The sequence below is a fragment of the Gouania willdenowi genome, chromosome 9 (genome assembly GCF_900634775.1).
Source record: "Gouania willdenowi chromosome 9, fGouWil2.1, whole genome shotgun sequence".
In the NCBI taxonomy this organism is placed as follows: domain Eukaryota; kingdom Metazoa; phylum Chordata; class Actinopteri; order Blenniiformes; family Gobiesocidae; genus Gouania; species Gouania willdenowi.
The window spans coordinates 7,060,563-7,078,312 of record NC_041052.1 but is presented as its reverse complement, the minus strand read 5'-3'; the positions used below and the strand labels follow the sequence as shown (position 1 = coordinate 7,078,312).

At 38.5% G+C, this 17,750-nt stretch overlaps 1 protein-coding gene across 6 annotated transcripts in view; it reads left to right on the top strand.

Annotated features, from left to right (window-relative positions):
* Nucleotides 1–17,380, top strand: part of slc20a2 (solute carrier family 20 member 2) — a 61,864-nt gene extending 44,484 nt beyond the window's left edge. For 5 of the 6 annotated variants that reach the window (XM_028456621.1, XM_028456624.1, XM_028456623.1 and 2 more), the window contains exons 7-11: nucleotides 1,092–1,322; nucleotides 2,285–2,906; nucleotides 4,007–4,192; nucleotides 8,199–8,283; nucleotides 16,373–17,380. In XM_028456621.1, the coding sequence (XP_028312422.1) occupies nucleotides 1,092–1,322; nucleotides 2,285–2,906; nucleotides 4,007–4,192; nucleotides 8,199–8,283; nucleotides 16,373–16,537 (1,289 nt within the window). In that variant the 3' untranslated portion in view covers nucleotides 16,538–17,380. Of the gene's footprint in view, nucleotides 1–1,091; nucleotides 1,323–2,284; nucleotides 2,907–4,006; nucleotides 4,193–8,198; nucleotides 8,284–10,342; nucleotides 10,428–16,372 lie in introns of all 6 variants that reach the window. The other variant, XM_028456625.1, reaches the window with a different exon arrangement.
* The last annotated feature ends 370 nt before the right edge of the window (nucleotides 17,381–17,750 follow it).

The following is a 17,750-nucleotide window of genomic DNA, read 5'->3' as shown; positions in this document are numbered from 1 at the left end:
AAAAGAAACAATGGAATACCATCTTAAATTGATTATTTCTGTGGTGAAAGAAATAAAGAAAGCAACATGTGATTGTGTTTGTCTGACCCATAATCAGAATAGATGCTTAAGTATCCATGTGTTTAACTTCAACATGCAGTTTATTGGCTGAAAACAATAACAAATGTGTGTAAATAGCTCAAGACAATCGTAAAACACGCAGTTTGCAAAGACAAAGGTTACAGTTTTAAAACCTTTGATGACGTTATTTGAAGCAAGGAGTGCTTTTTTTTTTTAACCTCAACTAGCAACGAAATCCCTATTTTGTCAGAAAATTAAGGCTTTTTTCGTTTTTTTCATGCCAACTTGTTCCTGGTTTAATCATGACACGTCACAAATAGAAAGATGAAAACAATGAAGAATGACTCCACGTCCCACAATGCAAAGCGCAAAACTTTTTTGACAATGTTAATAAGAGTATGTTTACAGTGGAGATCAAAACAAAGTTTCCAGCCACAATTTAACCTTTTTACATCTTTTTTCATCTATGAGGCCTACACTATATCTGGTAATAATAATAACACATATACATATATATATATATATATATATATATACACAGGTATATATATATACTGTATATATATCTTCCGAGCAGCGTTAAAGTGAGTCTTTGTCAGGGCTGCTGGAGGTTTTTGTGACATTGAATACATTTTGTGCAATCACATCCATATCAAATATTCCTATACCCACACACATCCAAAAATACATCCATCATTTAATGTTAATAAATAAAATAAATTATATCTTATTAAAATATAGTTATACAAAAATATATATATATATAAACTATATTTAATTAGACCCACACATACATATCTCATATCTGATTAGTATGCCTGAAAAGGGGCATGATGTATGAGGCAGAAATTGATCAGATCAGATTGTATGTTACAGGATGAGAAAACTGAAGCCAGGTCAACTAGAATTAGATTGTGATGATTAAGCATTTATAATAATAGTAATACTAATAATAGTGATAATAGGCTGGGGACCAGTCATAGTCCTACTTTGAAGAGCCCCAGTAAACACACTTGTGTGGTCTCCTCCAGGTCGTTTAAAGAAAGAACAAGCTTTGTCCAGGATTTCCACTGAGAGCTTGGACAAGATCCCTGAAGAGGAGGAGGAGAGCCCCGTGTTTAAAGAGCTGCCAGGAGCCAAGGGCACAGACGAGGCCGTACTCCCACTCACAGGCACCAGTGAAAGGACAACTCGAGACACCAGTGGAGAGCAGACCAACCTGGCCAATGGCAGCACCGTCCTGCCCAACGGCAGAGTCTATGGTAAAAACATCTGTTTCAGTGTGTCTGCGTGTCAGGGTTAGTTATAATTGTAACTGCGTAATTAATAATTAATTACAATTATGATGTAGTTATAATTGTAATCATAATGGAAAAAATATGTTGCTGTTGTAATTGAGTTCAGATAATAGACTTTGTAATTGCAATAAGCATGGACATTTTATAAAAGCTGTTATTTACAATGTAATTAAATGCAAAACTGTGGAACCATGGTACAATTCTATGGTTTACAAATACGTAGTCAACCATTCTTAGTTTTATTATTCTTTATTGTCTCAAACTTCATGACAGAATCAACATCAAAGCAATTAAAAAAACATTGAATACTATACATCTAAAAACAAACAAGAATTAGAACTAACACCAATGCTACATATTACATTAAAAAAAAACAAAAAAAAAACATTTAATATCTAGATGTATACTGACAGAAATGGTAATACCACTATTTGCATGCTTAACAAGGTAATCAAGAAAATGAGAAGCAAATTTGGATGATAGATAATATTTTTTAGTGTATTTTACAGTTGATTTAAGACGTGTCAAAACTGAGCCGTTATCTTAAGAGATACTAACAGAAAGCTAACAAGAGTAAGGTTATGTTTCATGGGCTTAATTATTAAAGGCTCAAACAATTGTAATTGGAATAAATGCTGTTCAAAGTAATTATAATTGAGTTGTAATTGAACATGGATAATTGAAGACGTAATTGTAAAACTAAAAATGTAATTTACCCCAACCCTGGTGCGTGTGCTCTGGTTTGTTCTGGTAGAATCAGAATCAGAAAAGTTTTGTGTGCCATGTGCAGTTTAAAAATAATTCAAGGAATTTAACTTGGTGGATGGTGTGAAAAAAAAAAAACCCACAAAAACAACTGTAACACACTAGAAACATTGTAATAATAAGGATTCAAATCAATCAACTGGTTCTTTTTGTTCCTCCAGGTCGTACGCACTCCATGACCAACGGCTGCCTAAAGTCTCCCGTCTCTAACGGCAGCTTCACCTTTGACGGCCACATGCGCAGCGATGGCCAGGTGTACCACACCGTGCACAAAGACTCAGGTTTGTACAAAGACCTGCTCCACAAAATCCACCAGGGCCGCATGGAAGATAGCGACCGCTCCAACTCCCACGCCGACAACAACTACCGCATGCTGCGCCGCAACAACAGCTACACCTGCTACACGGCGGCCATCTGCGGCATGCCCGTGCAGCCGCTCATACGCAGCGAGTCACGTGACGACAGCGAGAAGCTGGTGGGCGAGGGCGGAGCCAGGAGCAACAGCGTGTCCTACACCAGGAAGAGGTTGCGTTACGACAGCTACTCGTCCTACTGCAACGCCGTGGCAGAGGCTGAGATAGAAGCAGAGGAGGGAGGGGTGGAGATGAAGCTGGCCACGGAGCTGGAGGGGGTGGAGGAGGAAGGAGCTCCCATGCCTCTGGATGACCTGGTCGAGGAGGAGGTGGAGGAGAAAGACAAACCTGAGGTGTTTCAACTTTTCCACTTTCTTCAGATTCTCACCGCCTGCTTTGGCTCCTTCGCCCACGGAGGCAACGATGTCAGGTGATCCTTCTCACCAGAAACACATAGCAGGACATGGGCTGTGTTCAAAATGGAACATGCCGTACTATACACTACAAACTAAATGAGTATATGTACTGTTTACTACAAGAGTTCTCAACTGGTCTCACCCTGGGACCCACATTTTGCCACGGTCATTAAATCGTGACCCACTTTTTTTTTTTTTTTTTTAGAATTACACAATCCAAATTTAGTTTTTCAAAAACAATTGTTGAAAACATATTTATAATCTTTTTAAACTTAAATCTCTATGTTTTCCTGTGCAACATGCATTTTACAGCATGCAAGCAAAATAAAAGTTTTTTTCAAAATAAAAGACAAGTCCAACATTGAGATTAGATTTATTTATTTTTGACCAGCTGTCTGTGACCCACTTTTGTGTCTCGACCCGCCAGCTGAGAATCGCTGATTGACTATATATTGTTAATATGATTAGGATGATAAACGATAACGATCGTTCCCACTGAAGTATATTTCGAAGTTTCCCAAGATGCATTTCAAACCTACGACGACTAAAAACCAGTAGCACACTGCGGCTAAATGTCTCTGTTGAAAGTTTTGAAATCATTTTAAGTGAGAAAGTGACCAAGTAGAATATCAAAATGTGCTCATTTGATCCATAAAACTCGCTGAAACACATTTCAACCGAGATTTTCGGAAATTGTGCTACTGACAAAACTTCCAGTTAACTTCAAAACAAAAGCCCTGTATAGAAAAGCGTTTAAAAAAAAACTAATGGAAGACAAGAAAAGATGCTTTTGCTTTGAAAAGATGACGTTTGATTTTTACTTTGAAGCCAGTCCCAGGATGATTTTACATTCTGCTCAGAATGCATCATGGGATGGTTGAGTTTGACTAGTGTGCACACCGTATATACTTAAAAAATGTCCTGATATACTGTAGTATACATCCGGGTATTTCTCACAAACTCAATCTTTTCATACTATCTAATGAGAACGCTCTACATACTCATTTTGACGTCAGACTTAGTATGAGTGTTAGTATGACATTTCCAACACAGCCATGATGATGTCACAAATTCTGGGATTAATTTTCCTAACCATGTTGCGTCCCCTCTGCAGTAACGCCATCGGGCCGTTGGTGGCGCTGTGGATGATATACGACCAGGGTGGTGTGATGCAGGACGCCTCCACTCCTGTGTGGCTGCTATTTTACGGTGGAATAGGTATTTGTGCCGGCCTGTGGGTTTGGGGTCGTCGCGTCATCCAGACCATGGGGAAGGATCTGACTCCCATCACCCCCTCAAGGTGAGAGAGACTCCACACAGGAGAGAGATGTTTGTGTGTGTGAAGGGTTTGAGAGGAAGAAGAAGAAGAAGAAAAGCTCCTTGGGTGCATTTGACTTACCAACAGGTACGACGTGGCCTCTGAGTTTCCTTTTTAAAATTGTGTTTCATTTCTGCGTCACGTTACACTTTTACTTTTTCATCATCTTTCCCTGTTTGGATGACTTCACTGGCTATTAAACTACCAAAAATTGTACCAAACAATCTAACTAGAGTTAATAAAGTCAACTACTGTTATTAATTTGACATTTATGCTTCAGAACAATTTACAAAATCAGGATGTTATGCTGAAATCACGCAAGATTACATGACAATAGTGACATTAGCCACACTGCTCGACCCTTAGCCACCCGTTTAACAGTAAGAATACCATGGAAATATAAAATGTAAAATATAATATGAAATATAAACATGTATATGGCCCCAAAACATTATTTGAGAAACCTTAAATTACGTATGACTGGCAACTCACCTTCACGTTCACGTGTGATTGGAGATGCTTCTGCCGTGACGACGTGTCAGCAGATAAACTCATGACCAGTTGAGCTAATACACCAACAACTAAACCTGTCTTTGCACCAGTGCCTTTTCATAATAATCTGAAGCACTTGTCCATCACAACACACGTCAGATAAAGCTCTGCATTCGTTTTCAATCACAGGATAACATGATCACTAGTCATACGTAACACATGTAGCGAGAGATTTACATTCAATCACCCGTTTTCCATTGAAAAACGGGGTGTAAATGTGTGACTTTGTCGCAAAATATACATGTGAGGCATTTCCGTGTTATGTGCCTGATTTTAAAAGAAGAGAGAGACAGAAAATAAAGTGGTTCATTGATTTTATCGTTTCAAAGCGTGAATTCCCGTTTTCCTTCCTCGTCTGTTTTCTGCGATAAGAGAAAATCAGAGGCTTTAGTGAAATAAAACGAAACCATCAAGTGTTACTCAATAATTAACAGCACAGTGCTTAAGGTCATATGTGAGAGATCGAGGGTAATTTTTCCTAAACTCACCAGTGCTGCTACCGCATGCATGTGCACTGTCACATGTGCACTGTCACATGTTTGTGATGTCCTGTGAGACTAACCTCAGAACACACTAAAATAGTCAGATTACGCTGCTTTTTGTGAAACAAACACTAGTTAAAGAACAATGTAATCATTGTTCTGCAGCCTGTTGATGCTGCAGTGTTAACAATAGTCGACCTTAGATTTTTCCTTGACCTGTGACTCTTTATGTAATAGATTATGAATAAACATGGAGCAAATGGAGCTCCTGGACTCAGTTTATCTGCTGACCTCAGCATCAGCAGCATCGTGCTGCAGCTCCAGCTCTGCTTTACATTCCAATAATCCTTTTTTTCTTTGCTATCCTGTTGTCTTCCCACTCAAAAGCCAAATTGTGCATTTTTGCACGTGTGTGTGTGTGTGTGTGTGTGTGCGTGTGGGGGGCTACACTTCATATGATAAGAAATTTACTTCTTGCCTGCAGGTTTCTTTGAATATAATGCATGTGTGCAAGCATGCCTTTATGGATATTAGGAACTAAAGGCTGCCGCAAGATTGCGTGTGTGTGCGTGCGTGTGTGTGTGTGTGCGCGCGACCGGGTTACAGGAAGTAGTTGGGCACTGATCATGAAATGTGGAGGAGGACAGGAGCTCGCTGTAAACACAGGGAGAGATGCCAGCGTGACTTCTTCTCTCTGCCCACTTTAGTTTATCGCTCGTTTCCTCTTTGTTCTTCCATTTCTTCTTCATTACGCCACGTTGCGTTTTCTACTGCCATGTTTATCTTCACCCTGAGCACTTCTACGTTTTCTGTCGTCGCCTGTAGTAACCTGACCACTGCCTTTGAAGTGTCATCAAAAAACCAAAAAGCAATGTCCTTGTCATTTCATTTGTTAACTGTTTCCTCATTATGTCTTTATATGATCAAAAAGTATCTTCTCCTTTAATCTGTTAATACCAGGGTTGGGATCAATTACATTTATCAATTACAATTACTTCTTAAATTATCCATGTTCAATTGTGATTACGGTGACCAACTTTTTGTGTAATTAAAAGTAAATTTGTAGTTATTGTTTTTCAATCTCAATCAATTACATTAAATTATTGGTATTTTACTTGCATTTTATTAACCAAATTTTTTATAGTTTTTAACTTGTGTGTTTAGTATTTATCGAGTCTTAAAAAGAAACAAATCAAATATTTATAGTCGTCATTCTTTTTAACCACACATTTTTAACTAAATCAGATTGTTCAAACTAAATTAACTTAATATACTTTAACCCAATAATTTTTTGAATAGTTTTAATCCGCAGCATTTTCATGTAGATCATTCTAAACAACTACTTTTAACCATTTAACCACCAACCATTTAACCATTTATCTTAACTTAATTGTATTTCACGTCAACCAAATCTAGTTTTAACTACACAGTTAACACTGCACCTGAAATAAGCTGAATACATTTTTAAATGAAACAAATGTATTAAATTCAATAAAAATTCATTGAATTGCCTGTTAAACAATAAACTATTTGCCAAACTTTACAAATACATGAACAAGAAATGCATTCAACTTAAATGTTCATAGTAAACAAGCTGTGGTTATATTAGAGGATCTTACCATGAGCTGTTCATCCACACATAGAAAGAGTTTTTATATTAAAGTTCAGTCCTAATTAAGGAGAAAAGAACTATTTCCACTCTGAGCTGCTAAACAATCACTGCCATTGTCCCCACAGTTCACCCACAGTGACTGATTAGTGTCATTAAGAGAATCAGGTGTGCACATTTACAAGTGGGAGGGGCTTCCACCAGACCCCTCCCCCTGCTGAGCAGGATGAAGTTTAGCAGAGCAAATAAAGTTCAAATTCAATTAATCACAATTACTGAACTTTTAATAAATAAGCCCATAAAATGTAACTTTTCTCTTAGATAACGGGTCAGGTTTGACTCATGTCTTAAATCACTTGTAAAATACACTAAAAAAATATTATTTATCTAATTATTTTTCAACTCTTAGTTACCTTGTTAGGCTTCCTTATCAATTAAAATATTGATATTAATATTTTATGTGTGGGTGTTTGAGTCATTTTTATGTCAGTATAGCCGTATATTTCAATATTTTTTAAATGGTAAAATGATCCTGAAGAGAACTGACAGGTACTGGGAAAACTTGATTTGAAACACACACATATACTAAATAAGTAAAATAAAACTAAAACAAAACAATATTTATCTAAAAAGTACATAAAACAACAACAGAAATGCACAAAAATATACAAAAAGGCTCCGAAAACACACAAATTACACCAGACGACAACAAAAATATAAAAATGACTCAAAATACACAAAACTAAGTATTTATACAAAAAATACACAAAATGACAACAGAAATACACAAAACTACACTAAAAAAGATACAAAAATACACAAAATTACTCCAGAATCACACTACAATGGCAACAAAAAACAATAATTATACAAAAATTGCACAAAAACACAACAGAAAGATACAAAAATACACATTATTAATGACACCAAAAACATACATTACAGAAAAATACACCAAACAAAAAAACGCTGTTCACCCGCATGTATATACTGTAGTATGTACCTTCAAATACATACTCAATTGGCCATAATTGAAAACTCTACTTAAGCTCCTCCCACTATATGAATACATACTTCCGACGGGCACTTCACTAGTATTAATAATTGTAATTGTAATTGAGCCCAATCCTGCCTACGAGGCTGATTATCATGTAGTGTGTAAGGTTGTTTAAATAGTAAATGTGATCTTCTGTCTGACTGGAGTTGCTGGTGCAGCCCATCATCATCATCATCATCATCATCATCATCATCATCATCATCATCACTAATGTCATAGATATTCATATGAAGAGTGTCTCTTTGCCTCCCCTCTTCCTCTTCCTCCTCTCCTCTTCGTCCTCCACAGTGGGTTCACTATTGAACTGGCCTCTGCTCTCACAGTCGTGTTGGCTTCCAATATCGGAATCCCTGTCAGTACCACACACTGCAAGGTATGACCGAGAGGCTCCTTCTCACACGGCCTCTCAAACCTTTTCTCCCCCCAGGTGTCAGCAGGGATGGGGGGGGGGGGCTCCCACGGCCTCATGGAGTTCACGTCGACATGAGTTTTCAAATTGGGCACAAATTAGTGTTTTATTGTGAGATGTGATAATAGATAAGAACCTGAATCCGTGTACCCCTCGTTCTTTGGTTATTTTGTTTTAAAACCAAATCAAGAGAACAAATAAATGATGTGGTTATTTTGTTTCACTAATTCAAAACCAAATTCAGAAAAATCAAAAACCAGATAAGCTGCGTTTTTCTGTTTTAAAATGAAATCTTGTTCTGTTTGTGTGATATTTGGATATTTATGGGGAAACTATGGATGAGAGCTTTATGTTTTAGTCTCACCACACAGAGGGACCCACAGACGGGGGCGACTTTTACTCCTGGATTAAAAAAAAAAAAAGGAGCAACCCATAAGTCACATTACTGATGAACAGGTGAAGCGAAACGTTATTAACACACACACACACGTAAAAACAATGGATGTTACGTAAAACATGCACATGAAATGTGATTAATGGAACCAGAGTGGGTGTAGTGAATCTACTGGTGCTCCTCGTTTCTTCTGATCAACTTCCGTGTGTTGACGGCTGCCGTTAGTGGCTGGCGGTATTTATAACGTGCAAAATAAACATCATTACTGCCCTCAAAAAATCTGTGTAATTGTTTTTTGCAAAAGTGTCAAATCGTAGAAGTTCTAACATCTATTGCTCCTCACACCAGCCTCACAGTCACAGTCAGTCACCACTTTATTTGGATATTATTTGGACCGTCCTGTTTGCTCTGACAGAATGTGACGTTCTTAAGCACTCGCCCTAATTTCCCTGTAAAAGAACAAGATCCTGTTCGTAGTGATTAAGGAGCCATTTACGCCCTCTACACATGACGCTCCGGTGGATGAAGTAAATGCAGAGGTTTACGCTGTTGACACAGTGCTCTTATTCTCTACTACATCATTAGTAGAAGAATGTTTGACCAAAGAGACAAGCTTTGATGTAAATTTTCGGTGTACAAAACAGGGGACGGGACCTAGATAAGCAAACTGCTTCTCTCGTCTCTTTTTTCGGCATGTAAAAAAAAAAGTGAATGCAACCATGTTGGAAAAAAACTGAATAAATAAAATAAATAATATAAAAATAATAATAATTATTATTATTATTATTATTATTATTATGGGTTGTTTCTTTGTTCTTTGTTTTTTGTTTTGTGCACCAACTACCAAGACAAATTCCTTGTACTGTCCTAAAAACTGTACTTGGCCATTAAAACATTTCTGATTCTGATTCTGATTCTGATTCTGATTCTGATACAAGTCCGCAGAAAAGCCACAGTGTTTGCAACTGTCGTCACAGATGTTTTTAGGTATAGTTATAGAACCAACTGTGCTTTTAAAAAAAGACAAACTAACAAAATAACACAATATGTTGCCATTGTTTTTTTAGATTTTTAAACCAATCAGAAATACACCGTTTTTTTTTTGTTTTTGCCATTTTTCTGTTTCTGGTTTCAAATTAATGAAACAAAAAAACAGTTTGTTGTATTTTTTAATTTGGTTTTGAAACAAAACCAAAAAACGAAGGGTACACGGATTAATCTCAGTAATAGTTCTTGAGTTTTGTGAATCAATCAGAGCGTTTCATGTCCAGCTGTGTGCAGCCGTGGGCCGGCCCCCCCCCATCCCTGTTCTTTACAGGAACATCCAGGAAGAGACGTCCCAACACAGCGGATCCACCCCCCGTCCTACCCCATCTTCCTTTCTTCAACAATGTGTTTCTCATCCTGTTGTTTTATTTCCACCAACTCTCCTCCATTTTGCCCTTTCAGTCATAGCATGGTTTGATGTTGTGGGTGGTCCACTCTCCTGCATTTGGCTGCAAACAGAGTCCAACCCCCCTTCCTCCTCCCCCTACCCCCCCAAACCCAGCTGCCACTTGTTTTCCACTTGTTTCACCTCTTCTTGCCTTCTCCATCTTTCTCTGTCTCTCCACTCATCTGTCTTCACAGCGGATTTTGCATTGAAGTAATGAGTGCGCTAACAGTGCTTGTTGCATCAAATGTGGGCATCCCAATAAGCTCCACCCACTGCAAGGTATTGGAGTCATTGGTCGTGAAGCCATGCTAAAGAGTCCTCCCTGAGGTCCACTTCACCGCTTCACCTCTAGCTGTCAATCATCACAATCAACCGCAGCTTTGGAAGTTGAAGTTTTGACTTCTTGTGCAGTTTTCTACCAGCGGCAGCGAGAGGAAATCGTTTACCTTTATTTCTTATAGTTTAGTTCAGCACTTTTGAGCTTTTAATTATTACTATATGAACCTTTAACTGATATCTACCACAAGTATTCCAAAACACAACTGGCATCAATGGCCTATAACTGGATACTATCATTGAACTGCATGAAAATAAAAATAAAAAGTAATAAAAGAATGAATTAAAAATATATCACTTTTAGGGATTGCACAATATTGGGGTTTCTGCCGATATGCTGATATTTTACACCCTTTTTTGGCAGATATGCTATTTTTACACCTTTTTGGCCACTATCCTGATATTTTACACCTTTTATAGCAGATATGCTGAATATTTACACCTTTGTGGCCGGTGTACTGATATTTTACACCTTTTTTGGCTAGTATCTCGATATTTTACACCTTTTTTGGCAGATGTGCTTATGTTTTACACCTTTTTTGGCCGATATACTGATATTTTACACCTTTTTTGGCAGATATGCTGATATTTTACACCTTTTCTGGCAGATATGCTGATATTTTACACCTTTTTTGGCTGGTATACCGATATTTTACACCTTTGTGGCCGGTGTACTGATATTTTACACCTTTTTTGGCTAGTATCTCGATATTTTACACCTTTTTTGGCAGATATGCTGATATTTTACACCTTTTTTGGCTGGTATGCTGATATCTTACACCTTTTCTGGCACATATGCCGATATTTTACACCTTTTTTGGCTGGTATGCTAATATCTTACACCTTTTCTGGCACATATTCCGATATTTTACACCTTTTTTGGCTGGTATACCGATATTTTACACCTTTGTGGCCAGTGTACTGATATTTTACACCTTTTTTGGCTAGTATCTCGATATTTTACACCTTTTTTGGCAGATGTACTTATGTTTTGCACCTTTTTTGGCCGATATACTGATTATTTACACCTTTTTTGGCTGGTATGCTGATATCTTACACCTTTTTTGGCACATATGCCGATATTTTACACTTTTTTTGGCCAGTATATTGATATTTTACACCTTTTTTGCCTGGTTTACCGATATTTTACACCTTTTTTGGCCGGTATGTTGATATTTTACACCTTTTTTGCCTGGTATACTGATATTTTACACTTTTTTTTGGCCAATATGCTGATATTTTACACCTTTTTTGACCAATAATTGATACCGTTATTCTCCGCCCTCACTTAGTTGCAGAAATAATTCAGTTGCTGTAGTTAATTGTTTTTAAACCAAACAATGAAGCTCAAACCTTTTGGGAAATCAGTCAATTCAGTGAATAATTCCACTTTAACATTAAGTTCCTGTTACTTCTATTGATTTACAAATGCTCCTGCATTTTGCTGCCCACGCACAAGATAGCGCCTGCTTAGTCACGCCTCTCCACGGATGAATAGCCATGTTTCTCAAATGGGGGTACGTTTACCCCTTCGGGTAAACGTAACAAAAATCGGAAAAATTAACAAATAAAAGCATGAAAAATATGAGGATTTTAAAATGTTGTTATTTTTGGTTAAAAATTATAATCATAATATTGATGAAAAATGTAAAATGATCTTGATTAGAACATAAACTAAAATACAAAGCTCAGTTTTGGTCCCACACCAGGCGGGAGATGACCGGAAATTATAAGAATTAATCTATAGAAATAAATCTATTCAGGAAGCACTAAATATTGTTGCATTGATTATTTTTTTTAGATTCTTTAATATGTGCGTTAACACTCATTAATTCCATCACTTTGCTCTATAGTTGTTGCTTTTCATAGTATTCTAAACAAAATGTTGTAGTCGGACAAAGGCGGTACTTGAGACAAACAAGTTTGAGAACCACTAACGTATATGATTTCTGTGAATTGATCAAGGAAGCAAAGCCTTTTATTTTTTGGGTTAATTACAGTATATATATCTCGGACACTTAATTGTAAAGCCAAAAACAGCTGAAAATATTGTGCATCACTAACAAGTTTATGGATAAAAAAACCTGTCAACATTCAGGTGTATTATTCTTGTATGGAGCAAGAGTAATCACATATTTGGCTGTTTTGCTAAAAATCAGTTATTTTCTTTGTTTTATTTAGTCTGTGTAGAAATGATTCGCCGCCGCCTGCTGATTAGTAGTCGTGTGGTAGCACAAAGACAGACAGGGTGAGAGTTAAAGCCCCCACATATCACAGGCTCTGAGCTGAGAAGGCTTTCCTCCACGTTGGCTGGAGGAAACACACGAGGGCTGGAGAGAAAACTGCACAAGTCGCAAAACTGGAGCACAATTTACTACTGATGATCAGTATTTCTAAACCTCACTCTCTCTATTCATTCCTGATGTCCATTCCCTAACTCCAAACCCCCTTCTCTCCTCCAACAACCCCCAAATAATCAACTGCTTCAGCAAACGCTAAACACACTGATGGTTAGAGGTCTCTGATCGGGTGGTGGTTTCATGTGTGTGCGTGTGTGTGTGTGTGTGTGTGTGAAGGGATTTTGAAGACGTTATTGGACTCTAAAAGGTTTTAAATTCAGTTCAAAAGAATAGTTCCTAAATATGAAATATGAAATAATTGGTTTTGTTTTTTCCGTAAAGTGGCCAACAACGTCTGTCAACTTCTCCTGAGAAACCTGTGTGTGTGTGTGTGTGTGTGTGTGTGTGTGTGTGTGTGTGTGTGTGTGTGTGTGTGTGTGTGTGTGTGTGTGTGTGTGTGTGTGTGTGTGTGAGTAAAAACAGACAGAAACTGGTGTAAGTATGCGACTGAGTGCTCAGGGCCATCCATTTGGTTCTAGGTTTTCCGAGGCTGTTTTTGTCTCGTTATTTTGTGTTTCGACACATTTTTTGTGACACTTGAACCAACTTGATGGCCCAGTCCTGGTGTGTGGAATGTTCTTTGGTATGACTATGTGCACGGACTCTTTTCATATGCAAAGCTTACACATTGTTTCCCTGCGTTCCTGTTCGGACGCTAAAAACATTCATTTCAGAGCAGAAACGAGTCCCTGCACATTCAGTCCATCAGAGGTGTCCGTCTGTCGTCTTATTCAGAGGATTAAATTCAATAAAAGGCAAATGTGCCTCTGTGGAAGTTTGATATTTGCAGTTGTGTTATGTGTATATGTCAGTGGTTGAGTCGTACTCTTTAAACACCTGCCAGTTTCAAACTTCCACTTCTGTAAAATGAATGAAAGTAGTTTTAACTGTAATTGCCTGCTTTGACTAACACAGAACCATGAAAAGTTGAAGGCTGCACAAACTTTCTGTTTAATCAATACCTGTGTATTAGAAAATGTTTAATTAATAATATCAATGCACTCAACTAGTCTTTAGTTTGCAACGTGTGCATTGTAGAATAAATGACAAAATCTAAAGGGATACGCTGGAAATTCTTCATACAATTTATGGTAACACTTTATATTAGGGAATACCTATGAATTAACCATTAATTAGTTGCGTATTAGCATGCAAATTAGTAACATATTGACTCTTAATTATAGCCATGATCAAGTACTTATTAATGCTTTATTCTGCATGGCCTTATTATACAAGTTGTCTCAATATGTTAGAGTTAGGGTTAACGTTATCCCTAACCCTGTTTGGACTGCAAGACTAAGGCATTAATAAGTACTTAATAAAAACTAATTCAGAGCCAATATGTTACTAATGCTGATGAGAAACTAATTAATGGTTAATAGTTGTTCCCTAATATAAAGTTACCCAATTTGGATTTATCAGAGATTTTTATCCAATATGCAGATCCGTATGAAAAGCTGTTTGAGCATCAACTTGAAATCAGCCATAGTTAAACTAGTGGACAAAATACACTTTACTAGTGAAGCAAAAAGCGTCAAAGTTAGCATCATATGCTAATAAGGAGGCAGGAAAACGTTCATTCTTGCTTGCCATTGGCTTTTGAAAATATTTGGTTATAATCCCTCCTACTTCATTTACATTAGGTCTACTAGTTTTACTAGTGAATCTTTTTGCTTTACTAGTACTACTAGTAGACTAAAAAAGTACAAGTGTAATACTAGTAGTAAACAAAAATTGGGTTTTACTCGTAAAGGTTTTTGGCGCACCAGTGTGAGAGTAGACGTTACAGTAAAGGCAAGGCAAATGTATTTGTATAGCGCGTTTCATGCACAAGGCAATTACATGTGCTTTACACGATTAAAAAGTGCAACAGAAAACATTCACCAGTTTAAAAATCAATAAGAACGTTCAAATCAGCAATAAAAAAATTAAACAATCAAATCAAAATCAAATGAATCTTTATTTTTCTACCCGTACTACTACTAATACCTGTTACTACTAAAAACTCAGAGCTTTACTACTACTAGTTGTAACACAGAAGTGTCTATTTTTACGTTTTCGTTTACCGGTACTACTAGTACACTCAAAATCTTACTCGTAGTGCTAGTAAAGCCAAAAGATTCACTAGTAGTACTAGTAGACTTAATGTCAATGAAGTAGGAGGGATTATTACCAAATCCAGCTCCCTGATTGGTTGTAATATTTTCCAAAGCCAACAGCAAGAATGAATTTGCTTTCCCCGCCCCCTAATTACTTATTTTTTCATTAGCCTTTATTTAGTCAGGAGAACAACATTGAGATTAAGGAAGTGTTTTACACGTGTGTCCTGGCAGCAGTGCATTAAACAAGTTTACAGTGTCAAAATAATACTAAAATGTTCTTAAAACAAATGAAACACTGCGTGCACACACACAAGCACTCTGCAAGCACACACACAAACACTGCACGCACACACACACACACACACACTCGTTGTGCACACACACACACAAACACTTGTGCACGCACACACAAACACTCATTGTGCACGTAGACACAAACACTGCGCGTACACACACAAGCACTCTGCAAGCACACACACAAACACTGCACGCACACACACACACACAAACACTTGTGCACGCACACACAAACACTGCACGCACACACAAACACTCGTGCACGCACGCACAAGCACTCATTGTGCAGGTAGACACAAACACTCATGCGTGCACACACAAACACTTGTTGTGCACGCACACACAAACACTTGTTGTGCACGCACACACAAACACTCGTCGCACACACAAGCACTCTGCGAGCACACACAAACTCTGCGCGCACACACAAACACTCTACTTTCGGCGCGCACACACAAACACTCATTGTGCACGTAGACACAAACACTGCGCGTACACACACAAGCACTCTGCACGCACGAACAAGCACTCATTGTGCAGGTAGACACAAACACTCATGCGTGCACACACAAACACTTGTTGTGCACGCACACACAAACACTCGTCGCACACACAAGCACTCTGCGAGCACACACAAACACTCTACTTTCGGCGCGCACACAAACATTGTGTGCACACACAAACACTCTGCATGCACACACAAACACTCTGGGCGCGCACACAGAAACACTCGTGGGACAAACACACAAACACCCGTACGCACGCTGCACACACAAAGCTATGCGGGTGAATCAAACGGCTCTGGGTCACGATCAGTGACATAAATCCCATGATGCAACAAATCAATGATAAAATTTGTTGCCAATGCCTTTAATAGTCGATTTTTATTGATTTTTTGTTGCAGCCTTATACTGTATGACTGATATCAGATTTGCGCACACACTGCTTTCTATGGATGTGAACCTGAAGCATCCTGTTAGTCAGATGGTTTTATCAGCCTGCAGCTCTTCATCTTCTTCTGTGACTTTAACAAAGTAAACTATTGGTTCTGTGCTGCTGCTGATTGTGTCCCTGGCTCCGCCTCCTCCAGGTGGGCTCGGTGGTGGCGGTGGGCTGGATCCGCTCTAAGAAAGGCGTGGACTGGCGCCTCTTCAGGAACATCTTCCTGGCGTGGTTCGTGACGGTGCCGGTGGCGGGCCTGTTCAGCGCCGCCGTCATGGCCCTGTTTGTCTACGGCATCCTGCCCTACGTGTGATGGAGAGACGCCGGCGTTTGAGGAACGAAGAGCAGACAGAGAGAGGGAAGGAATGGGTAGAATCACAGCTCCAGGAAGCAGATGGAGGAGAAGGAATGTGTGAAGAAGAAGGAGGAGGAGGAGGACTGAAGGTTGTGCTGTGGGTGAGAGGAGGGTTGGTTCACACGCTGCCCGGCTCTGTAGCTCATTCGAGTTTTTCCGTCACTTTTTTTATTTATTCTATCGTTTGAGGCGGCGCGACGAGAAGCGGCGCCACCATTCAACCTGCTGTACATAAGACAATAATAGTCGGCTTTTCTTCAAACTGTAACAAAACAACAACAGTAACAGCGGCGGCGGCGGCGGTGGGTTCTTCCCTCTCTCTGCACAACGAGAGTCGCTAGATTTAAAAATAAATAAATAAAATAAACCTCAATGCACAAAAATAAATGATCAAAATAGGACGAATACTGCAGAGTGCAGTGTTTATGGTTCAAACAGAAAGCTGTACATAGCGAGCCGCCCATACTGCGAAGGTGCAAGTATGTGTGTGTGTGTGTGTGTGTGTGGTCAACCAACCCATCCTTCATCTCACTGAGGACATGTTAACATGCTAGCCTGCTATAGTCGGGGCCAATCAGAAAGGAGCCCCTCAAAGAGGTGGAAGGAGAAAGAAAAACTGCTGCTTCTTCAAAAAACCTTATTTTTCCACACGATACCATAGAAACCTAATTTACTAAAGAGCTGTTTGTTTCTTTGTTTTTATTTCTCAAGAGCTTCTGTATGTTTTCTAGATGGATCTCATATTTTTTAATGATGTATCATACTGTAATTTGTACTGTAAATAATGTCCTTTCGGCTTTTTTTGGGGGGGGTGGGGGCTGGGTCATGATTTGTTTTTAACGGGAGGGGGAGGAGCTATTCTTCACCTCATCGTGATGTCATCATCAGTCATAGGATGTTTGCTCACGGCGGCTCGTAGGAAACTCGTCGACATGTACGCTCACTTTGTTGACGTGTTTTGACTCAAACTTTCATATCTTTTTTTTAGAAAAATGAGCGTTTTGGGTGACATTTGGCTTTTATTAGGGGTGTCCCGATCCAACGTTTTCATATCTGATACGATAACGATATTACAGCCTTGGACATTGGTCGATCCGATACAATATCAGCACGAATCAAGCTTATTTTTTTTGTGTTGATCGTTAGAAAAAGCTTCTTAAAATTCAGAGAA